At 41.8% G+C, this 26,013-nt stretch overlaps 1 protein-coding gene across 2 annotated transcripts in view; it reads right to left on the bottom strand.

Annotated features, from left to right (window-relative positions):
• Positions 1 to 1,711: 1,711 nt before the first annotated feature.
• The window catches only part of QSOX2 (quiescin sulfhydryl oxidase 2), a 25,306-nt gene continuing 1,004 nt past the window's right edge, over positions 1,712 to 26,013 (bottom strand). Inside the window, exons 2-12 of one of the 2 annotated variants that reach the window (XM_042052349.1) lie at positions 21,448 to 21,548; positions 20,213 to 20,261; positions 18,984 to 19,092; positions 18,712 to 18,802; positions 17,234 to 17,379; positions 16,565 to 16,708; positions 14,615 to 14,744; positions 12,638 to 12,760; positions 11,395 to 11,545; positions 7,701 to 7,889; positions 1,712 to 5,513 (exon numbers count right to left, since the gene is read on the bottom strand). In XM_042052349.1, the coding sequence (XP_041908283.1) occupies positions 4,963 to 5,513; positions 7,701 to 7,889; positions 11,395 to 11,545; positions 12,638 to 12,760; positions 14,615 to 14,744; positions 16,565 to 16,708; positions 17,234 to 17,379; positions 18,712 to 18,802; positions 18,984 to 19,092; positions 20,213 to 20,261; positions 21,448 to 21,548 (1,784 nt within the window). In that variant the 3' untranslated portion in view covers positions 1,712 to 4,962. The remainder of the gene's footprint in view (positions 5,514 to 7,700; positions 7,890 to 11,394; positions 11,546 to 12,637; positions 12,761 to 14,614; positions 14,745 to 16,564; positions 16,709 to 17,233; positions 17,380 to 18,711; positions 18,803 to 18,983; positions 19,093 to 20,212; positions 20,262 to 21,447; positions 21,549 to 26,013) is intronic. The other variant, XM_042052350.1, reaches the window with a different exon arrangement.

Below are 26,013 nucleotides of genomic sequence, written 5' to 3'. Positions count from 1 at the left end.
GGGCAAAGCGGCCCCGGGGCCCCCGCGAACCCCCCGGCGGCCGCACGAAGGGGTCGGGGGAGCCGCCGTCTGGGGGACCCTCCCACCGGGCCCGGTCGCCCCCCGGCCGCCCCCGCGCCCGGATTTCGTTTGTCCCCGCGGTGCGGGGCTGCCCCGACGCCGCTCGTGGGCGGGGCGGGGGGGGGGGGGCTCTTCCCCCGCCGCTAATTAATTAACAAACGCGGAGAGGTAGTGGGTGTCTGACCCCCGGCCAGCGGCGCGCGGCGGCTGCAGGAGGTTAATTGCGCTGACCGGAGACGGGGCGGACACGGACGGGCTGTGCGTGTGCGGAACACGCGTGTGCGCACGGCGGCGCCGGCGCGGGCACACGCGGGGCTGCGGGTGGGGCTGCGCGGGGTTTTTGCGAGTGCGGGGCTGTGCGGGAGCGCAGGTGGGGCCGGGCCCGTGTCTGGTGCGTGCCTGTGCCCGGACCCCTGGCCCAGGTTCTGTTCCGTGGCACCTCGCCTTTCTGCGTGTGCGGAGCTGCCGGTGCTGCCACAGGGGCGCGGGGGCCGTGTTTGTCTGCGGAGAGCCCCGTGCGTGTGTGCACCGCTTGCCGCAGGCAGCCGGAGCTGATAATTGTGGTTGTTACTGTGAGCCCGTTAATCCCCCGAATCCCTTTACCTCCTGCTCGCAGGGGATTACAAATTAATAAAAGCAGCTTAGGGGCGGGAGCCTCCAAATACACATATGGTCCTGCCGACGGCAGCACCGGGACTTTCGCCGGCTCCTGGGGGCGGCGGGGGAGCCCCCACCGAGCCCCCGACCTCGAGGCACCCACCCCGGGGTGCCAGACCACCTTGTCCCCCTCCGGGTCCTGCGGGGCCGAGGGCTGGGTCAGGGCTGTCCCCTGGGATGGTTCCTCTGGCCGGGGACAGGCTGCAGTCTGCGGGACAGCTCAGCCCTGCGTGGTTGGGAAACACTGCAGGGAGACACTTCGAGGACCAGGACTGGGGTCCCCAAACAAAGCACCCAGAAATGCCAGGCTGGAGTTGGGGTCCAGGTGCTGCCCGAGTGTGACCGGTGCTGCAGTGCCACCGGGTGCCACCGGCACCTGGCTCTCCCCAGGACCACGAACAGCTCCTGGGGGGAAGCTTGATGACACACATGGTCCCTTTTAAGCTCGGTTTTTAAGTGGATTTTTACTCTGAGCCTCTAAGGAAGCACTTTAAGCAAACCCGTGTGCGGTGGTGCCGGTTCCCCCGGGCACGGGACAGGGGTGGGGCAGCTGTGCCGGGCAGCAGGCAGGGCAGGGGCTGTGTCCCACTCAGGACCACCAGTGGCACCTGCCAGCCCCGTGGTCCCTCACACTGTGACACCCAGGACCCCACAAACCCCCTGGTGCTGATCTCCCCCTGCACACCCTCCTGTGCCCTCCTGCTCAGGGTGCAGTAGGCACCAGACCTGTCCCTGGATTTCTTCGCTTGGGGTTCTGCCATTAATAAACCCCAACTGTTAATAAAAACCAACCCACCCAAACATTTCTTTCTTCCTGGTTCATTTTCTCTTCCCTCGTTCAAATTCCTTAGCAGCTCCTGAGAAATCTGGGCTTAAAAATACACCTTCCCAAGATGAAGGATATGGTTTATAATGGACATGTTCATGAGCTGTCCTGGCAACAGAGTTCAGCCAAAGACAATTTGCAAACACAGGTAAAGAGCCCAAACGCATCCACTTTGCCCAAACGTTTGCAGTTTATTTTAAACAAGCACATTAATTTACAATTTAGTACAAAACAGTCACTTTTCCTTCCAAGAGAGGAACGAGACAATAAAAACCCAACCAAACCAGAACAGACTTGGAAATGTCAAGTTAATGACTTCAAATAAATAGAACATTTAAATTACTGAAATGGTATCGTCACTATTTTCAACACCTCATGTGCAACAACACACCTGGGACCTTCGTTCCCATCCAGTTCTGTGCAGGAACAGCAGGATGGATACACTGCTGGAAACAGAAAATCAGGAGTTCTCACAAATAACTTCACCAGGTTTCTTTAGCACTTGCAGCTTTTGTCTCTCCTGGCACATTCTACTCCTTTTATTTTAATATTTCCTGTTTGAAAACATCCCGAGAGCAAGGAAAGCTCCATGAATTACAAAGGGCCAAGAAATCCCTCTTGGAGCTGGCTGCCCCCAGCACAGTACGATCCCCCCAGGGAAGTGGCATTGCAGGAACCTCTGTGGACAACACACCACACAAATAAACCCTTCAAAATTGAGGAGATGGGGCTTGGAGGCAATTTTTAAACCAGAAACACTTTCCTGGCAGCATCACCCATCCCCCAGCATAGACTGGATCGTTACAGAGACATAAAATGATATAATTTGTCATTAGAAAATACAGAAAATAAAACCAAGCAAACCAAGTTTACACAAGTGAATTCAAAGTCAAGAAAACCTTCCTAGATGAGGACATTGAAGTGAAAGCCTTGGCTGGTTCACTGGCAAGAGCTGGAGCACCAACACAGGCAAGCAACATCCTAACTTCACACTTTTATACTCTGAAGAGACAAAAATAATCCACCGAAGTTTGAGTGTTGATTCATTTTTGTTGTGTCACAGCAATGTGGAAGTTAAATGTGTGTAGCAAAACCCCTCCATTATTCCAAACCCACACTTGCTTTTTAATGGCAAAATCATCCCTACAACTTTCCAAAGTCTTTTGCTTTCATGTGCAGACGACAAAGAGCAGAATGAGTCAAAGCTAACGAAACCAGGTCTGTGTGTTTGGTAGAATTCTAAACAACAGCAGTAATGACTGAATGTCAACTTGAGAACGTGCAACAATACTGACAGCAGGAATAAACTGGCCCAGTTTTCCAGATCCAACATTGCTGTGCTGGGGTAGGTCTTCCTGGTGTTTGGATTTGCTTTTAAAGCTAAGTGTCCTTGCTGGTGGGCTGGGAACACCTGCCCAGATTAGGCCTCCCAAAAGTTACCTGATTTTCAACGCTAAATGTGGAATCTCCAGGTTTTCCTCTGAATGGATTCCTCTCACTGGATTCCAGCCCAAACCCAAGGGCCCTGATGAGCCTGGACTCCCCTTCCCCACGGGCTCACCATCCCTCTCATGCTTGCAGGGTGTTTGCATATCCAAGCCCAGGTGCTCTAATGATAGGGAGTCATAAATTCCTGAAGAGACAAGGCCCAGGATGGCTCCTTGTGCCAGAACTCTGGAACTGTGAGGGTCCTCAAAGAGCACAGACCCAGCACCTCTGCAGGAATGTTGGACTGACACAGTCATGTGAACTGAGATTTTTGCCTCTGACACGTTCACAACACCCCCAGAAAGTTGTTCCTCTATGTGGGTGTTATTTTGATAAGCTACAAGGGACAGTGAATCTCTGCAGCTCAGTTCTGTTATTCCAACTGGATGCTGCAGAGACACAGCAGAAATACTCAATTTTGTGAACAACCAACATCTGATTGCGAAAAAATAATCCTGTGGAGTTTTTGTGCTTTTTTGTTGCCAGGCTTCAAACTTTCTCTGCTGGGGCTTATAAGGGAAATCAGAGGAGGACACACCAATGGTAAAATCCAGGGAATTGGCCAGGGACTCCTTATTCCTTCTCGTGTAACAGAGGAGCCAGCAAACATTCAATTAAATTAAAAGTTGCAAATGCAGAATTGAAAGGAAAAGCCTTTTTATATAACATAATTAATCTGGAGAACTCACTGCCATGAGAAAACATTGAGGCCAAAACCTATTAGGATTAACTAAAGATTAGGTAATGGATAACTAGAACATGCTCAATTACATTGGATAGGATTATAAACTTCACTATCCAGGACGTGAATTATCCCCCCCCAGCCAGGATCACAGCAACTCCTACTCCCAAGGATGATTTTGTAATGTTTTCATGGCTTCTTCTCACTGCTGCCCCAAGGACCCCAGACTGACCTGTAGAGGGAACTGCCACATCCCAGAACGGGGCAGCTCTGGGCCTTACCCATTAGGGAACCTTCCTGATCCCAGCAGGGCACTCCAGCAGCAGGGATGGAGGAAGGGCTGTTCTCTGCACTGCACAGACAGCTCTACCCCTGACACTCAGTGAGCTCAGAGCTGGAAATACCAGGGGAAGTGTTAATTGCTCTGTTGTGATGGAGAAATTCGACAGAAGAAACTCAGTGTTTGCAGATTTTTCCATCTGTTCTGCCATGGTAACACAAATCTTGCTGTCCTTCACTAAAAGCATCGTTTTCCTTTCCTAGACTTCATCAGGATTGGCTTCCACCTGGGTAACACCATAATTACTTAGCAGTCAGAGTCAGGCTGCTCACTGTGCTGCAAAACTCTCATCCTAGTGATGGCACACACAGATCCTTGGCTGGGATGCACCAGAGGATGGATGAACGACTGGAACATGGAGTGCTTCCTACTTCAAATATGCCATGTAAATAACTTTTCAGAAAGTCATAGAGGTTTAAATTGATTTAACCAGAAAGAGAACTCTTGTTTCCTGAAAAAAAAAATCAGAATTCCTGCTTCTCCCAGTGAAGCAGCCAAGGTACCACTCAGAGGAACCGTTCAGCACTCGGGGAGGTGAAATCAGCTCTGGATAAATTAAAAAAAAAGTAACACCTGACTTGAAAATACACAAAACAATATCCAATTTCCTTCTCCAGCAGGCACAGTGGATTGCATAATGCAATGTTTACTCTGGAAGTGAGTAAAGGATGTTGGTGGGAAGTCATGGAAAAATCTTAATTGACAAATGCAACGCTCCCTTGCGAGGACATTGACGTGGCCTCGGGCACAGCCTGGGGATCTCAAGGCCAGCTCCACCTGTTCAACTGAACACCTGGGAAATGCCTCGGGAAGAAAGGGGTCTGGAACAAGGAATACTGCATATAAAATCCCTGATCATAAATATTAAAGCTGTGTCTGGGACTGAACAGCCACGTACAACGAGAACTCCTACACCGAGGAACGGTAATACTTTACTTTCCAGCGCTTGGATCTCATCCGGAAAAAAAAGTACATGATCATTAAAAACAAGGAGGATGCCACATAGAGGATGACACACAGACTCATGTCTAGGTTGGAAAATCCAATCCCTAGGAAGGACACAGCCTGCCTCGTCCCTTTGAGGTTCACGGATGCGGCCGCGTTTTTCCCGCTACCTTGGACAGCTCCAGGATTTCCCACCGGCTTCTCCAACACCCTGGAGCCTGAATCTACTGGGTTTTCCTTATCCTGGAGCTTATTTTCTCCATTTCCCCCTGGGTTCTTCAGCAGGCTTTTGTCTTTCACCTCTCTTGTGTCTCCCTGCTCGTTGTCACTGGGGTCAGCCTGGCTCTCGGTGTATTTATAGAGAATATTTTCACTGCTGTAGTGGGACTTGAGGAACTGCAGAACTTGGTCTTCATTCCAGCTGTGCAGCCCTTTGATTTCTTCATGACATGCAGGACAAATGTCTGGAGTTGGCCACTGAACTTTGGGAAATTTTGGATCTTCAGTCAAATCACCTAATTGAGAGGAGAAAAATAAAAATAAAAAAAAATCAGGAGGAATGAACTGGGAAAGCTGCACCATCAGACACCTCACAGGGAGTCGTTCCCACTTCCAGTGAGGTTGGCATAAAAAGCCACAGCACAATAATGTTTGAATTAAACCAAGACAATCACAAATTTGTGATTTCCCATCAACTTTCTCATCAATTCTGACCCGAAACATTTCAAAGTACAAACACTAAATCACAATTATTTCCCTTTTCTCACAGCAAAAGCTGCAGCATTTCAATCCCAACCCGACTCCTGCAATTGCTGCTTTTAGAAGGCAGGAACACACAACTGTCTGGGCCCTCGAGGGTTAACCTGAATTATGGTGCAAAACAAGCTGCTCTTTTCACTCAGTGCTCCTTAATCCCCGTTTTCTGCCTGGTTTGCAGGAGCAGCTCCAAGGCCAGACACTCAGATATTTTCATGTTTCTATGTTGGGAGCCATTTCCATCCCAAGCTTGCTTTTCCACAGCTCTGCATCATTACCAGAGCAAACTGTCTGCAGTACTTTAAAAGCCATGTTTAAAATACATTTAAGATGTATTTTTCAGCTAAAAACCAAGTCTTTAAACATGTAACACTGTCTTGAATTAGATCTAATTTTACCATTTCAGATGCTCACAGCTCTGGCCACATTTCTGAGCTGAACACTGTTGCTGGTGTCACCCTTTCATCTGAAACCCAACATTTTAAAATGTGAATGGAGATAATTTTTAGAAAAAAAATCTCCATCTGGTAAAAAAACCTAATGTATTTACCTGATTAGTACACTAACACTTAAAGTATTTCAGAAATATAGATTCTCATATTATTATTATTATTCTTCTTCTTTTTAAAGGCAGGAAACTTCCCCATGATTTTGGGTAAAATAGGGCTTCAAAAGACATTTAAAAATAGTTGTCTCCTTGATATTTATGAGCGAGAGAGCACATTTGCTTTTTTATCCTAAAGATCACTCAGCAATCAATTTGTTTCAATAGAAAATGCAGAAACAAAATGTGTTACAGCAAGGTTACAAACAGAAACCTCCCTGTACTCGGTGTTTTCCTGCCAAAGAGGGAAATGCTGTAAATCCTGTGCATTCTGAAGGAACAGGGAATAATTCAACAGGGCAGAGCCATATCCAGCCACCTCCTGACCCAACTCCAAGGCTGCCCCAAGGTGTTCTCATAGACCAAACATCATTTCTCACACGGGGCCACAAATACAGATGCAGCTTTTAAGGGTGAAAATATATCACTGTCCCACTGAGAAATTTTAGCAAACTTAAAAAGCATAATTTAACATTATTATTTATTCCAGTGTGTTTATACTTCTTACTAAAAGGGTATTTTAGCTGGCTGCTGCATCACCTAAATCAATATCCATGTGAGTTTTCCAATACCTTAATGTTCTAAATAAGTGCATTGCTCCACCACTTAGCAACTCCAAGTCCACAGGAGTTGCCTGCTCCTGTGTTCAGCCCAGCAAAAGGAACCAAAATTAGGGGATGCTTTTATTTAATCTCTAATTATTTACTTTTTTTCTCCTCAGAGAAAGGAGGCAAACTGTTTGTACTCACAACAGTATTTAATACTTCATAAATCTTGGGAATTCAGCATGAGCATAATAAGAACACAATGTAGCATATTTAAAGTGTAACTAATGCTGCATTACCCAGATCCATAACAGCAGACAGGGATTTAGTGCAAAGAGAAACCAATTTTCTTTAGTGCTTTAGTTACGTGATACCCCCATAACAGAATGGATTAAACACAACCAGTATTTTAACAGCACTTTTGGTCTAACTGCAAACACAGGGATCTGGAGGGGGCACAGATTTCCTTTATACAGTAATTTTATTTTATTCAGCTGCTGATCTGCCAAGAGTTGAGGCTCTTTTGTCCTGAGAAAGCCTCTTGTTCAATTGCCATCGTTTTGCAAAACAAAACAAAGGCAGGTTTTAACCCTAAACCGTTACAGAAAGAAATGTAATTATTTTTTATCCACTGCTAAGCACCTGAATTGCTCTTTTTGGAGAAGGCTTTGATTTGTGCTCCAGAAAGAACCTCTCACCAAGCAACAGGTGAACTCTCAGAAGAAACCAGCTCTGAGCACGATGTTTTTCATTCTGCAGAAAGGCCCAGCTCTGTCTCAGGTGTTTCTCTGCCCTACCTGCCAGCCTGTTGTTCACCACGTTGTGCTTCTCCCACAGCCACAGAACAGCCTGGTCCAAGCTTTTCACGGAATCCATGGATTCTTTGGCCATCTCCTCGAAGTGCTGAGCACAAGCCTTGCACCCAAAGAAGTGCTGGATGTATCTCCTCATGACCTGCAGCACGATCTGGGGGTTGTCCTCAAGACCTACAAGACAAGTGACAGACACAGCTCCAACAGCAGGAAAGTGAAGTGGGGGAGAAGGAAAGGAAAAGTTGCTCAATTTTTGTTCCATAGAATTGACACCTGACTTTAGAGATCTGAAACAAGTGACTTTTGTAATTTAAAGTGGCTGTTTATACCAATACATACAGCACATTCAGTCTGTACAACTGTGCTCAAAGTTACCCTGAACAACACAATAAAATAAAAGTGTTCTCTAAATGAAATTTCTCCTTTCAGAGTATCTTAAAATTTGAGGGGAAAACCAAACTTAGTTAAACGAAAACCAGGCATTATTTTTATCATTATTTGTGAAATTGTTAAAATATGCAAAGTTCACACTTTCTGTATGTCACAACTCCTGTGGAAGTAGAGGCTTTCTCCAAGCTCTTGCCCAATAACTAAATGAATATTTAAGTTGTGCATTCACCACTGCATTCATGCCCAGGCACTGAAGTTATGGTGACCTTGCTACTGAAAAATCAAGAGTCAAACCCTCCTCTGGTGAGTGCTGCACGAGGTGCCTGTGGTGGCTGTTTGTTACTCCACAATTGTGAGGAATTAGAGAGCACCACAATCTCATTACAGTTATTAATTCCACGGCTTTTTTGGCAGGCTCTGAATGCACGGAGCAGCTGCTGAGCAACATTTGCACTTCCAAGAGTAAATCAGGAATTCCTCCTAAAATAAACACCAACACGTGATTCTTTCTATAACATTCTCACTTTCACCCTAAAGATAATGCAAAAGGATAATTAATTCAGCAGGAAGATAAGGCCTGCACAGGTTGAGGACTTTGTGGCCTTTATTGTGTCAGCAGGTAGCTCCTTACATCTCCTAAGTGGTTTGAAAACCTGATATAATTTGTTGAAATCCTAATGGTTTCATCTCAGTCTCAAAGAATTTCTGATTCATGCTTAATTGACCCAGTAAATTATGTCAAAATGTATTTTAAAATGTACTGTGTGTTACCACGAACACACACTTGTCAAATTAAACACATTTTATGGTGCAGATTGATCAAATTACAGACTCCTGCTGCTGAACACCACGAGTAATTTACTATTGCTTTGTTTTCTTGGGAAAAAAAATCATCCTCAACAAAACCTGCTCAAACTATCAGAGCACTCATCTGTTATAGATATGGGAAATACATCAAGACTGTCATCAACACCTTTATTTAGAACAACAACGGGATATTCTTAAACACAGCAGCAAAAAAAAATCTTTAAAGCCCAAAGAAATCCTAAAAAACAAATAATTTCTCCTCAGCCATTCAATATCTGTGATTGAACTGACATGTATAAATAAAAGCCATAAGATTAAAGCAGATTAAATTACTGCATTAAAAGAAAGGCTGGAAAATTATTTTGGAAGTTGAAACGAATTTCAGGCAGAACAGTTTTACCATTTATACTGAAATATGTATTTAGGAAAAAACCCAACAACAAACACAACAGAAGTAACTACCAGCCAATTATGTCTTTGTGGAGAAACAGATTCATACACAAATTTATTATTTATTTAGTTACATCTGTTCTCCTGTGCAATGTTACACCCCTGGAAATTCATTTTGTGGGGAGATCTGCCAAATTCACCAACAGATTAAAAAAGAATCCAGATAATTTATGATAAAATCCACAAGCTTGTCTTATTCCCACCAACACATCCTGTTACCTAAAACCACATTTCTTGTAATTAAGTGTGCTCAGGAAATGATTTCTACGATGATTTTACACATCCTTGGGTGTGAGCAGTTCTGTCCCGAGTTCCTTTGGATCCCTCCTGCTGCTCCCACTGCTGGTTCAAATTTCCCCATTCAGCATTAAAATGTATCAAATACAGCCCAATAAAATCATTTCATCAAGAAAGCCACAGCAAGTTCACCCAGAGTGCCAGGCCCTCGAGCACAGGGGACGATCAAGAAAAATACATCTGCTTTAGAAAGAAAACAATTGCAAAATGGCTCATTTTGTTTGTTTTTCTTTTATCAGCCCCGAGATGAATCTTCTATTAACATCTGCCATGTATCATCGTGTAATCCTCCTTTTCTCTTTCCTCCCAAACTACTGCAATTCAGGGTAACCCTAATCTTTAAAGTGGACAAGAACCATAAAACCCTACCTGTGGTGGGAAGGATTAGGGAGTACATCATGCTTTTTAGTAGATGGGATTTAAACAAGCAATAAGGAGAGGAAAACCTCCCAAGACATAATCCCACAGTCTCAGACTGACCCAATTCTTTCACCATAAGAAGTGATCATCACATATCTGGCCCGATTTACAGCCAGGGTTAACTGTGCCAAAGAATTCTCAGGTTCTACAATGTATTTTTAACTTCAGGCTCATGCCTGAAACAATTTGAGGTGCAACTTTGTTTAGTTAAATATTAAGAATTTTTTTTAGATTTAATCAGAGCACTTTGGGACTAAAAGGGGAAATTTAAGTTATGCAGGATCCTGCTGAACAGCTCAAAATCATCCAGTGCAAACCCCTCAAACTCACCAGGCAGTGAAAGCACTAAATAGAAGAAATTCAATCTACTGCCCCATGAACAACAAACAAAACAAAGAGAGAAATAAAAATCAACAACAGGATGATTTGCTATCAAAAAATGCAAGAGAATTAGTCAGATTTGAAGGATTTTCACCCTGACTGCAAATAATGCTGGACAAATGTATGTATTTATAGTGTGAAATAATAAAATACTTTCTAACATACAATCAACAACTGGTAAATTGAAAATTTCTGAGTTTTATGATGTCCATGTAGAATTCTCATATTCCTTGGAAAAGGTATTTAAAAGGCTTTAAATGAAAACTAAATAGAACTGTAACCAAACAAAGCAATGTTCTGGCAGGAATAAAAACATACGAAGGCCAAAATTTTAGCATTAGTAATTCTATTTTCGTTGGGTGAGGAAAATAGATTTTATAACCAGCATGTTTCTTAAACAGGAATCATCACCAGAATATTAACAATCAGCTTCACAAGATGCTGCAAGTCTAAAAATAAGCAATTTTACAGAGTGCTGGCAAAGTAGTAAATCACTGCAGGGATTAATGACAGGTACATTCAGCTGAAAAAAAAACCTCAAACAGTCATAACATACAGTATTTAGGAAATAACATTACAGAAGGATCAGCTAATGGCTGTACATCTTTTATAGCTACTGAAGTGAAAGGCTAAACCTCGTTTTCCTCAAATTTCATTCCCAGTGCAACCTCAGGTAACCTAAATCATTTTCATCCCTTTTCAGGGAGCTCAAAATTTTTTTGTTTGAAATTCTCTCTTTTTTTTTTTTTCTTTTTTCTTTTTTTTTTTTCCTGCTTTTTTACTCCCAGCTTTAGGGCCACACACTTTATTTAGCACATTTCCAAGGCTTCCTGCTGCAGCCGAGCTCTGACCCCTGCTGGTGCAGCCCTGCAGCCACTCTTCTCCACAAATGGATTCCTTGAGGATTTACACACCAGAAATATTTGCTGCTCACCTGTGTTTATCAAAGCTTTTGGTCTCAGTGCAGCCTGAACAGTGAGGGTATGGAACAGCTTCCAGAAGGAGCAGCTGTAGCCCCTCAGCTCTGGTCTGCTGCCCTGGCAGCCAACCCACTGGACTTTCCTGGTGAGAAATATCCCAGAAATCTGAAAAAAAAAGAGATGCATTTTAAGTATGTGCTGCTCTGGGGCCTAAATGTACCACTGAACACAGCAGCACAGCTGATCCCACATGGGATTGAGGTGATCCAGGGTAAAGAACAATAAATGACTCTGCACTTGTTGCTGATGAATTCATGCTTAAGGCAAACAAACTTTTAAAAATCCTTAAGTCTCAGATACTCTGAAGCATCATCATAAAACTCATCCCTCTTGGACATATATTATGTGACACAAAACATTCAGTCACTGACATCAGACCTACTAAAATTAGCCTGACAGAACACACAAAGTAGTTTAACCTATGAGGGTTTTTTTTAAGAACACAGCACACAAAAATATTCCTGTACACTGACAGAGCTCCAGCTTCCCTGGGCACATTCAAAATTCCCTACTGCTCCACAAGGTTTACATGATTTACAGTGCAAAGCCTTAACTGGCTGTAAAATTCAGTATTATTTCATCTTAGAACAAACCCACTCCGTATTTGTTGCACCTAAAATCCAGTGCAAGATTTTTGTTTCTGAGACTTCTCTCTCCTCTTCCTAAAACACACAAAGGAGTTTTCCAAATTTCAGACAGAAACAGGGAAGAAAGACTTGCTAAGTTCTGCACAAAGACAGCCCTATCACAGGGCCTTGCCCAAGTGGGAGGGGATTCCAGCAAGGAAACGGAAGAATATTTGGGGAAACTCTTCAGGAATAATGCACATTGCAGTGAATAAATTCCCCATCACTTAAACTCTGACCTTCAAGAGAATCCTGCTGATAGCAGGCACAGCAAAAGCAAGTCAAAAATATCCTCTGGGAATCTTGCATCCCTGGGGATGACATTAGGGAACAAGTATTGCTTGCTCATTATAAAACCCAGCCAGGATTGTGTGTTTCAATTCCTCTCATTTCAATTTCTTCCTGTGGATGTGGTTTTTATTTTCTGCTAATGATTTCACTTTATTTTCATTTTAACCTTCTTATAACTCCATTATGACTGAGGGAGCATCAGTAAGTGATGTCTGAGATTGATATAGAATCTTATCCTTTCCTAATGCCGTGTTTTATGCTGGAACTGGGAACAGCTTACCCGCATTTTGTTGTTGACCAGATCCAGGATAGCATCATAAGGGATTTTGTCTAATGGAAGGCTCACCAGCCACTCCTGCAAGGTCTCTAACAACTTCACCACAGGCTGACGGCCAGGAAAAAGCTGAGAAAAATAAAAAAAAACAAGGAAGAAAACATTTCCAAGTACAAATCTCATTAGCAGTGAGATGCTTTCGGCTTTATCCAGATGTTTTTCTTGTCTGTAAAATGCTTCATTTTGTTTTCTGATGAGCAAATAAATTACTTGTTCTGCTTTCAGTAAAAAGCCATCTCACACCAGCTTTTGTTTATGAAATTCAACAAGTTTTTTGGTGCAAAATGTTAAAAATAAAGCAGGCAGGAATGCTACAGAACAACTTGACATTCTATAGGATTTCACACGAATATAATTCAGTTCACAATGTTGCTCAAAACAGAGTATAACACCTCAGTGAAACAGAGAGGCTGAAATCCTTCTCATTTTTGGAAGATCAATCACAAAAATTAGTTCTTCTTAGTCAGATTTCTGTCAATTTAGGAGTTGTTATCCAGAAGAGCATTTTCCCTTTCATATGTGTAAGAGTGATTTCCAAAGTGATCTGGAATCAGGGACTTCCTTAACTTGGAATTTACAGGAGCCACCGCCTGGCAGATGAGTGTGAGGAACTGAAAATCAGTGCTAAGGCCATTATTTCACAGCAGAAATGCTTTGATGAGGGTTGTAATTACTACAGAATTAAGTCCAGTATGATTGCCATCCTTTAGGACCCTTCCAGAAGGAGCAGGATTTCAGTCATGAAAATTCCCCAAGCAGGGAATCAAAGACCTCTGTGCCTTTTGGATTGACCACCACTATAAATAGGAGAAGAGTATAAAAAGGTCTCCTAACAGAAACCCCTGAAAATATGAATGAGAGCTGCAAGGAAAGTGTTAGATGACTTAAAAAATGCAAATAAAGGACAGCAACCCCTGGTGTGACAGGGCAGGTGGAGATGAGCAGGCACCCAAAGAGAACATTCCCCATTTATCACCAACAGCCAGGGAAGCAAATGACATCAGCTGGCCAGGAGCCATCAGGAAGAACAGAGGATGTTTTAGGGATAATATGATGGAAAGATTACCACCACACTTTCTTGAAGAAATGAGGCCAGCTGGAGATTTCTGACCTCTGATGGCTGCAGGGGGGAGCTGGCTGGGTAAGGAGCTGTCTGTCTGATTTTCAGATAAACCCAGATATTTGGAAATGGTTCATATAGGCCTTATTATTCCCTTAAGTGTTATTGATTCACTTTTTAAAAGTAAAACATAGTGTTAGCTACACAATAAGTAAATATAACGAGCTATTGGTCATTTCAGGAAGCTGGCATTATAAAGCAAAATTATTTAAATTTTTTTCAACTCATATCACATTTTATTACGTATATTTTCATGTAAATGTAACATGTAAGCATTTTTAATTTTTAAATACTCAATTATATTCCATGTCTCAGTTACTTCTGAATACCTATTTAATTAAAAACAGTACCTCAATTATATTCAAAATTTAGACAGAAGCTAACATCTCTAAGTAGAACACCATTTGCCAAGTATGCATTAATGAAATCTAAAAGTCAAGAATGAAAAACAAAGGTTGGTTTAATCCCACTGGGTTACAATAGCTACTTATCCTGAAAATCTGATAAATGGACTATATTTACAATGTTAGTTCAATATGTTGCAGACTACTTAAGCTTTATTTAATTTTGAGCCCCCTAAGGTGAAATTAAATTGCATTTTAACCCTGTAAGTATGTCAGAACAGCAAACAATACCTCAAAAATAGCCTTTAAATAAACCCACCAAACCCTTTTTTAAGCTACTGAGGACGCACACACTTAAACACCGTGCAAGACATTTTGAGAGACTTATGTCCCATGATAAATCTTATGGTGGAGGAGTTGCTTCATCCTCACAAATAATCAAAGCCCAGAAGTACCTACCTTGGCAGAGATGGTGACAAAGTCCTTGAAGGTCTTTAGCTCAGCTCCCTCGAGTGCCTTGTGCGTGGCGAGCTCCACCCGGAGCAGGAAATGCAATCCCGACTCAAGGTCAGCCATGTACAGCCTGGACCTGGAACACACATCAATCCTGGCATGCGCTGGCAGCTTCCTGCCACTCGTTTCCTCACCAGTCACAGAGGTAAAATTGATGGAGAGGAGGTGTCATTAAAGCTCCTCCAGCGCTGGCCACCCCACAGTGATTGCAGCGTCCTGCCCGGCAGGGACTGCTCCGTTGGAGTGTCACAGGCAGGGTTTGGATAACTGAGGCACAACCACACATAAGAAAATTTTTTTTTATGTTTGACTGAACTTGTTGCCTCCCAAGCAGCTTTACCTTGTAATGGAATTATAGCCCTGGTGTAAGGAAATTACAGCTTCTCTGCTGGGCTGACCACGAACAGAAACAGGACATGCTCTGAACAAAGGGAGGCTTTTGTTCAACAACAGGGGATTAAACACAGGGCAGGGGTGCAAACAAGGCTGAAAATGTCAGTGTTGAAGAGGACTGAATTAGAAATTCTCTCTCAAATGCAGCAATTTTACTGCAGGTCCTTTCCCTACGAGCTAAATCACAGCAGCTCTTAAGACAAGAGTTATGACAGGTACAAGTAAACAACATAAACTGAATCAAACATTTTCACAGTTCCTTCTCACAACCAAATATCTTCATAACCAAACCCACTTTACAAAGTACAAATGCACCAGGCACACAGACCCAACTTTCAATGCTTTTCAGGCAGAGTGAGACAGAGCAACAGAACTGAGCAAACAGAAGTTCACAGAGTTAACATTTCTTGCAAGAGTTCAGCAGCACTATTGTTTCTAAAAAACAGAATTAAAAACCAATCATTCAAAAAGCTGGCTGATCCCACCTCCTAAATAACATGCAGGAAAGAACATATTAAAAGACAGAATCATCTATAACCATATATACCACATCTATAACTTAATTTAAACCACAGACTTACTGTGAATTTATCTCCTTAATTAATAAAGTACTCACTTAAATTTTAAAAACCAGCAAAATTCTGCTTCAAGTTTCTTAAATAAAGGGACATCCACATGAATGCAGGAGGTTCTCCAAAAGGATCCTATTTAGAAGATACTTGGAGTGGAGATTCATGTCAACAAGATTTTGCCTTGCTGGAAAGCAGCTCAATTTAACTAAGTTGTTTTGCTAACAGAATGTTTCATGTCAAGTATTTTATAACAGTCACTGAAAGAAGATGACACTAATAGTGTCTGTGAAAGGAAAATAAGTATTATATGAAAGCACTCAGTCCCACATCTTTTCCATCTAAAGATGCTGAGGGATTATCTCTCTGCAAAGGCTTTGCATCCTTCTCTCAAAGAGGGAAAGAGGGTGAAGATAAACCTTAGAGGATTTGGTGTGATAAACATCTTTTGCAGTGACTTCAGTATTTTCTATTATACTTGCACTTGACAAGCCCTTTTTAGTGGGCACTGCTTCACTACTACAGACAGAGAATTTCCCACAGAAATGTTACAGCTTGGTATTTTACTATTTATTTTTTTCAGGGACACTGATGACTCCTGAGGTTTTCCACCAATTCAAATCACATTTCAGTAATGGGTGAAAAATCCTCGGTATTTTCAAGGCAATTGAATATTTAACAATACTTTTGGTAAAAACATTCCTTCCATAGCAGTGCAATGTTTGCTGCTAAAAATACTGGCAGCCCTCAGTCCTTTCACCTGTGAATTGTTTGAAAAGCTGCTCACAACTGAACTGAACGGAGTGAAATGAAGTAAAATATGGAACTGCACTAGGATTTTATAATAAATTACAGCACAGCTTCCCACACGGCAGGAAAAAGCTGCAGGTAAGTTTTAGTAACTAAATTTATCAAAACCAAGGGCATCACTTACTTATCAAACTCTTTCCACACCTTGATTTCTGTGCTCTCCTCTTTGTTTTCTGGAGCAGGCAGCTGGAGTGGCAAAAGGAGTTTTTTCCTTACACCTGGCAGTGACTTTAAATATGAAGAAAAGAAAGACCGTAGAGGCTTCAAACTGCAAATGGACAGAGAGAGATCACTTTTAATCTCAGACTAAGTGGATGTCCAAAGCAAATTAGTGTATTCATAAAATAAGATATTCACTTTGGTTTCTGCTTTACAGTCCTACCACAGCATGGTCTGTTATGATACAAAGTGAAAAGAAATAATGTTCAATTTATGAATAACAAATCACTTGCATTAGTGGTGTGACATTCCATTCAAAGTAAGAGCAAATAATGCTTACCCAAATGTCAATTCACATCACACAAGAAAAGGGATTTTTTTAAGAACTCTGATGCTTCATTTATTTTTTCCACTTTTGTTTTGAAGCTTTTTCCTTTCAGAAATACCACAGTAATAAATTTAAGCTATAAATGGCCAAAGGTGGTAAATAAAAGTAGTATTAGGTCTTTTATTGGTAATACAGGGAACACACAACTTCAGTCAGTACAATATATTAATGAGGTGTCAGGACATCAAATCCTGACATTTTTCTAAGTTAAGTGAACCTCCCCATAACCCTCTTACAGATAATTACTTGTTAATTAACCCACGGCTGCCATTGGGCTGTATCAGGTAGCACGAGGGGACTGAGGTGACCCCCAGTTTCTCCAGGAAAGGTTTATCAAAATTCAACGCTCTCCTCACCACGATGCTTTCATACTGGATCAAGTCTAAGATAACCTGGGTAATGAAAGGATGACATGAATTACACATTGTTCAAGGAATATCCAATCTTGCAGGACAAGACACATAAACAGGTGAAGTGCATCATCCTTTAAGGGCATCATTAAGCTGTTTGCAGGAAATGCAGCTACAGCTGCTCCATGCACATGAACAATTTCACTTAAAGAAGATTTATTCTTCTCTAGAAATTATTACTCCCATCTTCCTTTTTTTTAATTTTTCTTGTCTATCCTGGTCTTTTCCTCCTGCCTTTCATCACTGATGACACATGGCCTCCTTTTCTTCAGCAGTATGGGAAGGTTTGTCCATATTGTCTCGTGTTGTAAACATGAAAACAATGCTATCTTCTGTTTCACTAAACTATTCTCTAAAGCTCAAATACTACATAACACCAGCAAACATTTTTTATCCTGAAAGCAGACTGCACTTTGTGTTAATCCAACAACTCTGTCTTCCTCTCTAATAAAAACAAAGTGAGTGTGATAAAAAGCTGAAGAGCTTTATAACCTTCACATTTCTTCAGTAATGCCCACTTGTATCACCACAGCAGCTTCCAGAGAACAAATGTCTGGAAGCAGCCTGCTTCCCAAAGTGATTCCCACTTTTGGCAGCACAATCTCCTCCACTCATGACACTGGGCCATGTCAGCACCAAATCTAATCAGAAACATTTTGCAGACACTGGATATTTCCACACAGATTATGCTGAGATAATTGTGCAATTTTTTTTTCTTCTCTTCCTGCCAAGATCTAGGATAAAAGTAACAGTTGTCTGAGCTAACAGCAGGCTCATTAGGAGGGGAAAGGATGCCCACTCTAATAGTCTATTGGGAAGCAAAACTGAAAGACTTCCACTTCCTCTGTGTTTCTGAACTGTGCAAATAGTTTCATGCTACCATCTTAATTTCCCAAAATTTACATATGAAGAAAGAGAACTGGAGAATTTAGATTATTATAAACAGTTGCCCAGAAGAATGAGTATTATAAATGGTTCTCTAGCAGTAACAAAACAAGAATGTAATCTGACAATATTTTTGTCATGATCTTTCAAATCTTGAAAGAAAATTGTGCTTGACAATTGATAAATTAATCTACTAAAACAGGAAGGCAAGAAGTTAACATGACATCACATTCTTTTGTAAGCAAGTTCCTCTCTGTGACTGAACACCACAGCCCTATAAAATCCCTGGGTTTTATGATCCCCCAAACATGGGTGACCTGCTCTAGTGCTATAATCAGAGAGTGGTTGCTTGGCTAAATAAGCTCAAATCCAGCTGGTTTATGGTAAAATCATTCAGAGTCACTCTGTCCCCCACAAGTCACACGTTACCTCTCGGCCAATGTAGGAGCTGTTGCTCTCAAACACAATGGCTGTATAGTGGTGGCTGTTCTTGTCAAAAAGAGATATAACATCACTGGACCTTTGAAGAAAAGAAAAGCAATTTAGCACAGAATGCAATACACTCATGGAATTTCCTTTTATAATCTCATAGCAGAACTGATAGTAAGAAAAAAAAAACCTCACTTCATTTTTAATCTTCTACAGTTTATTTAATTAACTGAATAAACAGGGAGCAGCTACATTTGAAAGAAGGAACTTACAGCACTGGATCCAGTGGTGGGCAGGCAGGAGGTCTCACCTCCTGGGAATGGTTCTGCAGGAAGTCAATCATCATCTGACGAACTGTTTGCAGCTCTCGATCTGCTCCTGCTGGGAACAGGTTCCAAAAAACCACAACCCTTCAGAAAACTGGGAAAAAATGACTCACATGCAGGTTTTCTGTGCATGTGAGTTTTCTCATGCTTTTCTGGGTCAGGTTTCTGCTTAAAATTTGGAAAAGCCCACATTATATTTGGCTGAACAACAGGATTTAGTTGTAGGATTTCATTTTAATGTTGATGTGAGATCATACTTAAAAGCTGTCATCCCACCCCAACATTAATAAAACATCAAGACTTTTCCAAATGTATCCATCTGCCTGCCTTGATGATTTTCTCTTCAAACAAAGCTTGATTCTCAATGTGAACATTTTCACAGTAGTTGCTGTGGGCAACTTCAGCAGTTTTACTGCAATAAGGATATTAATCATGAATTAAAATCTGCCAAGGTGTATCATTCCTACCAAATGGAGAGGCCCCAAAGCCATGAACAAGAGGAGGAAATAACTGAAGTGTGAGAATATTTTATTTGCTTTAAAAGAACCACATTAAAAAGCAGAAAATATCTCAAATGCCTGAAAGGTATCACTAAGGTTCTCTTGTACAGGAAGGGTTAACGGTGCAGGTGGTCTCTCCTCTGACCTCTGGCCTTTTAAATGTTCATCCACAGAAAGGGACAACATTACTTTTGTCCCAGACAAACCACCTCAAGCTGTGATCCTGTCAAACCCTGGGATAAGCCTATTTTCAGTGAGTCACCATCTGAATAGGGGCTCTCCCAGTGCAACTCAGGATGCCTGGAAAGTGGCCAAGGGATCAAAAGGCACCGGAGTCAGGATTGAGCAAATTGGATCTCCTGCTGATGAGGGGTGTGGTGGAAAAAAAAGGGATTAAAAAAAATTAACAAGCCATTTGTGAAATTAAGAGCTACGTTAAAAAAATAAAAATTAGGAAGGTGATCCCTAAGTTCTTGAAGAAATGTTTTTCCTGCCTAAAATTCTGATTAACGCTTCATAGAGTACGTGAAATATCCTGTTTTAAAGAGGTATTTAGTGTCCATCCCATTCCTGTCCAAAGTAACTGACAGGCAAAGGGATTTTGCTTGTTGTGTGACACAGCCCTGGCTGACAGGAAAACTGCTCTGGGAATTTCTCACAGTAAAATGTTCTTACCTTGGTAATTTTCTCCAGTTGTAAACTGCTTTGTAAATGCTTTGAAGTACTGCGTGGGAGAAAAGAGAAGTCACCATCAGACAAAAAAGCCCAATTTAGGAACAAAAATGGCTTTCAAGAGTTCTCACTTTTACAGCTCTAACTACAAAACATTTTAATTTATCTGGTCAGGAAACAGTTTTCCCTCTTAGCCTATGAGTTCGAAAAAGCTGCTTCTCACCTACCCGAGGGCAAGAGGAAAAATACCGTAGTGCATAATTCAGTGGTGTATATTGATCCTGCACTGCAAACATTAACCCAAACACAAATTAACTGATCACCAAATCAGTGCTACCAACTGTGTGTGCACTCAGAACACTGTTCACATTTTCCCAACTCCCTCCAGTGGTTAAACAGGAGATCTAAGGGAGCTTGGCTGCCTTCTGCTACAAAAAATAAAATGGAAAAGATTCAGTGTTTAATAAAGAGGATATCACAATTTACACCTAAAACTTTGAAGAGTAAAAAAAAATAAATATTGTTCTTATTATCAGGGTAAAAGATCACAAATCCTACAGTGAAATGTCTCCTGTTCCCTCTCCTGTCATCACAGTTTATTCAACCCTCTCCATCCACCACATTCTGCTCATACTTAAAAATGTGATTATACAGACGGACTGAGAAGGTAAAAATTGCATTTAGACTTAAAAATGAACAATGGCAGATACTTTTGGCTAATGTGGCATCCCCTTTAAAAAGCAGCTTAAGCAAATTATGAAATTAATCACAAAAATAGTGAAGGATCAGTCAACAGTAAATTTTTAACTGGTCATGCAATCAGATGTTTTCATGAAGCAATTTCAATGTGTTCCCTTTACTTTCACACACCAAAACTAAAAACCCTATTAATAATCCTGTAACATGTGAATTTGAAAAATATTTATACAAATGATTATCTAATGAACCTACTGAAACTAGGTGTTATATACATGTGATAACATGATACTTCATAGAATGATACCTTCTTTCAATAAGAATTTTTCAGATTCAGAACTGAGAACTGAATTACTGCTCAAAACAGCTGCATCGGCTCTTGCATTCAGCAAAAAACCCTCAAATGAATCTTTTATCAACTCTGCCATTTTCTCAGCAAAGCAAAACTCCAGCTACAGAACAATGAGTTACACATCACTTTATGGTTTTAATTACTATAAAACATGCATCATTTGCCTAAGGCAGGATGTTCTGCCACTTACCCTAAAAGTTGGGTAATAGTGAATCCCATATTCTTTGCACGTCTCGTAGTTCCCTTCTTCCCCACAATCCAGCACTCCAACTCTAATTGCAGATTCCCAGTCTGGAAACAAAGATATCTTTCAATTTTCAGCAGAAGTGACCACGGATCCCAGCTGATGAATTACCTTACTTCCCATGGAAACCAGCAACAGGACTCTGAGAGATTCCAGTGGCATAAAAATCCAGCCCTGGGTCGATTCTCATTTGCCATTCATTTCCATCCCCCAGTGTAATACAATCTACTGATTTTTAAAATAACTAAAACCTCCCTGTTTTTCTTGGCTGCACCAGTGTTTTCAATGCACCTAAACAAGAGGAATCCCAACACACAATGCAGCAGTCGCAGGGGTGAATCCAGGAAGATGAGATCGGGGCCAACCCAACACTTGCAAGGAACTGGATTGAATTCCTCAGCTTTTCCCATTAGCTGAGCTCATAAAATAGAGCATGTAGAATATATATAACTGAATAAAATTCATCCAACAGTTACTCATCCACATGGCTGTCAATTACAAATCCATCAATTTGATGCACCTTGTACTAGAGCCTTTTTGACAAGCTGCTTTTTCTCCAACTTACAATTTTCTGAGAGGCTTCAGAATTACACACAGCCCCCAGTTCATATAGTGTCAGCTGAAAGATGTTATGTATCTGGCAGTATTGTTCAGAAATGCATTAGTTATACCCCAAAAAATACTTGAGTTTTAACCAGAGTGTTAAACAGTTGAGTTTGAGCACCACTCTGGGTTTTCTTTACAGCAATAACCACAAGAGTTCAAGTATTTCCATAAATATGCTTATATAACTTCAGTAAAAGCTTTCAACTAACTTACAGCTTTTTCCTTCTCTTTTTGCTGGGAATTTATCTTTTTGAGCCAGGCTCTGCTGCAGCAATCACTTTAAGGAAGAGCCACTCCAAGAGAATCTTTAGACAGCTGCTTTTTAAAGCAAAGTTAAATCACACCAGCCGTGGGCAGAATTTGAAGGCCCCCCACAACTCCCAATAAAATTTAAAAAGCACTAAAATTAAACCTGCTTTTATAGCAAAGAGCATGAAAGCTTCATCAAGTTCAAGAGCTGACAGACAGTTCTGGCCTAGCTGCCTCTGAAATTTAGCTTGACCTTTATGCGTCTTTGGAGGAGCTGGGGCAGCTGATGGAGAGGTTTGTGCTGAACGTGCCAAGAGCTGAGCGGGCACCAGGAGAGCCCTCAAACACGCTGGAGCAGATGGGCACCCATTCACAGCAGCACAAAGGACACAACAGCCCATTTCATCACATAAAATGCAAAATACAAAAGAAAAGTTTGGCTTCTGGGTATCTCCCTCATTCAACCTTCACCACTCCTCCTCCTTTTTCCACCTGTCTGGATCCTCCTCCACGCCATGAATAGGGGCTCTCTGAACACAATGCAAATAACCCAGCACAACAAAGCAGCCCCACCCCAGCTAAACACCCGGGTTAAAGAACACCAGCTGGGATGTGCTGCTGAGCATTCCTGCTGCTGGAAACGGAGCTTTTCCTTTCCAAGGGATGCCAGAGTTGCTGCAGTGTGCAGCCTACACTCTGGAGTTACAGCGGCACTGTAGCCTGGGTCGGCTTGTTTTAAAATGCTGATTAACTTTAAATTAGCATTAGTGGTTTTGAAATACTGACTCACAAACGATGGGAAAGAGGCAGATGAATGATGCGTTAACCAACACAATCTCTGTTTATGCTAAACAAGTTCCAGTGAATGACAGGACTGTGCTGGACAAACTGGAAACCTGCAGGTGGGTCAAACCTCCCGCCTGAGAAATGCCACAGAGCAGGAACCAGGAATATGCTCTCTTTTCACAAACCTGCAGCATCCTCTCCAGCTGGGTGTTTTCCATCAGGAAGTTTCAGTCAGGGAGGTAAAAGGCTCATCACAAGGCACCTCTCCCTCACAGCTGCTTGAGAGTTGCCTATTTTGACACTAGGCTGTTTCCTGAATGATGACAAGGTGATTTGGTTCCCCACCAAATGTATTCAAAGAACAATTTGTAGTAGGAAATCATTATTGCTGAATTTGGAACAGTTATTCCAGATCCTGAGGAGTGGATTGATTCTGTGTGTAGTTCACAGGTTGTTCCATGTGGGATTTCCAAGGGTTTGTTACTACACATAATTCCAGCCCAGAGATATTTTTCTGGATAGACTTAATCATCTTTTAGACAGAAAAAGGACAATTAACTCTAATGGCCACTTTGGCCACTGCTGTAATAAAATGAAATGTGTGATTAGGAAAGCAGCAGCACTGACTGAGCTTAAAGCCTGTTCTGAGAGGGAGTATCAAAATAAAAACATAAATTACACAAAAGCAAGCACTGATCCTATTTTTCAGGAGGGTTATGTTCTGCTGTGAAGTCTGCAATGGTAGTATTGCCAAGATTTAGCAAATGAGAAATGAAATAAAAATTAAGCCTATTAGCACAGGCCTTTTTTGGACAAAGCTGTTGCGCCAATTTAACCGGATTTTGTTTGGACACCAAATCAGCAAACGTAACCCCAGTGACCTAGGAGTTCCCTAATGTAAATGAACCTGCATCCTCAAGTATATCTTTAATATCCTAGCAGATGAGTAAATATTTTTGAAAAAGAAATATTGAGACAGATTAAGTGGGCAAAATGTTTTGGGTTTGGTTTCTTTGATGAAGCTACCAATGAAAAGTGTGACTGTTCTCAGTCTCCTCCTAAAAGCCATTCATCCCAACTTGAAAATAGAAACATTTTGCAGACAAGTAACATCAAAAGCCAATTGCATTTGCTGGTAGTGCCAATGTCCACAAAGTTTCAAAATCCACTTTCTAAATGAAAGTCTTCATAAAAATGTAATGGATTAAAGGAGAGAGAGGCCTTTAGCTGGCTGCAGTAATACAAGTGCGTAACAGTATTTGCAGTTACCATGACTGCAGGTGAGAAAGAAAATATGTATTTGAAGAAGCCTTTACGAGTTACAAAGGTACCACACTGCTGTAATCCTGTGTAAATTCCCGTCTTATTTTGACCAAAGCTCTGGCCAGTTTGGGCTCTTATGCTCTCCACTGCTGTGCTCAAAGACCTCCCTGTTACTTCAAAGAAGGAGAAGATCTAATATTATTTTGGCCACAAGCAGATCAAAGCAGTAGACAAAATGTTACGTAAATCTATGCAAATTAAACAGAAAAAAGTTACTGGTTTATAAACAAACCCTTCATGCAAGTAAGGAGCACGTGAAGTGCTCTGAAAACCATGACTGCTCTCTTTCTCTCTGAGTTTTTGCTCATCAATCACAATTCCTCAGTGTGTGATGAGTTCATCAGGACCTATTTTTGGGTTGGTTTCCACTTCCATATATCTAAACATACACCTAATACTGCACCTACATTTCATGTGAGTTGTTAACACTTTTCAGAGTGTCACAGAACAGCCAGAGCTCTTCACTCTCTCTCAAAGTGAAACGATGAGTGCATTAGAACTGCTGTCTCCATCCTAGAAACGTCTCTTGGGTGAAATGTGAAATTAAGAGTAGTTCAAAAGCCTTTTGCACTGCTATATTAAGCATAACATTTCCTACAAATTTGATCTCAGGTTTCCTCCCCAGCAGAAGTACTGAACTTTAATCGATACCTCAGGGGCCTATTTGTTTCCTTACATCTACAAATAGAGTAAAACACTTCAGCACCTGCCAAAAAAAACTGAGCAGGCTAAGACACAGCAAGGCAGGTCCCTCAGCATAAACTGTGGAGGCCACCATTTCTTTTTAAGTCACTAATTGATAAATCTGAAAACCTGGTTCTCACTTTGCTAGATTTTTGTGTTATTTCCTGGTGATCCTTTTCCCCCTTTGAGCCCATCCACACTACACTGAATTTGCAAGATATAAATCAAGTGTGTGCCTGGCCTCTCCAGTACCACAGTATTTTCTTGTTTATTCTCTGAAAAAAAGCTGTTCTCTTTACAAAACATGTAGAAGATAAACATCGTGCCTTCAAGAGCTCAGTCTAAACAAACCTCGGGTACACAGGGACACTTGCATGCAAACCCACAGCTGGACTGCTGTGTGCGTGCAAGGTGATGTTTTATCCCTGGGTTCCTTCAAAACCTTTAATTTGGAATTGTGCTTCCACCACCTACCCCTTGCTCTGTCCCATGTGCTACTTTGGCTGTGTGGCACCACCAGAGCAGGGGATGCGGGTGATGCTCACACACCAAGGCACAACCAGAGCAGGGGATGAGGGTGATGCTCACACACCAAGGCACAACCACAGCAGGGGATGAGGGTGATGCTCACACACGGAGGCACAACCAGAGCAGGGGATGAGGGTGATGCTCACACACCAAGGCACAACCAGAGCAGAGGGATGAGGGTGATGCTCACACACGGAGGCACAACCAGAGCAGGGGATGAGGGTGATGCTCACACACGGAGGCACAACCAGAGCAGAGGGATGAGGGTGATGCTCACACATCAAGGCATAACCACAGCAGGGGATGAGGGTGATGCTCACACACCAAGGCACAACC

The sequence above is a fragment of the Corvus kubaryi genome, unplaced genomic scaffold (assembly GCF_017639235.1).
Source record: "Corvus kubaryi isolate FWS band 111438036 unplaced genomic scaffold, C.kubaryi_AGA036_p1.0 78, whole genome shotgun sequence".
Lineage (NCBI taxonomy): Eukaryota > Metazoa > Chordata > Aves > Passeriformes > Corvidae > Corvus > Corvus kubaryi.
Note: the sequence above shows the minus strand (reverse complement) of the source record. Positions and strands in the feature narration are given on the sequence as shown.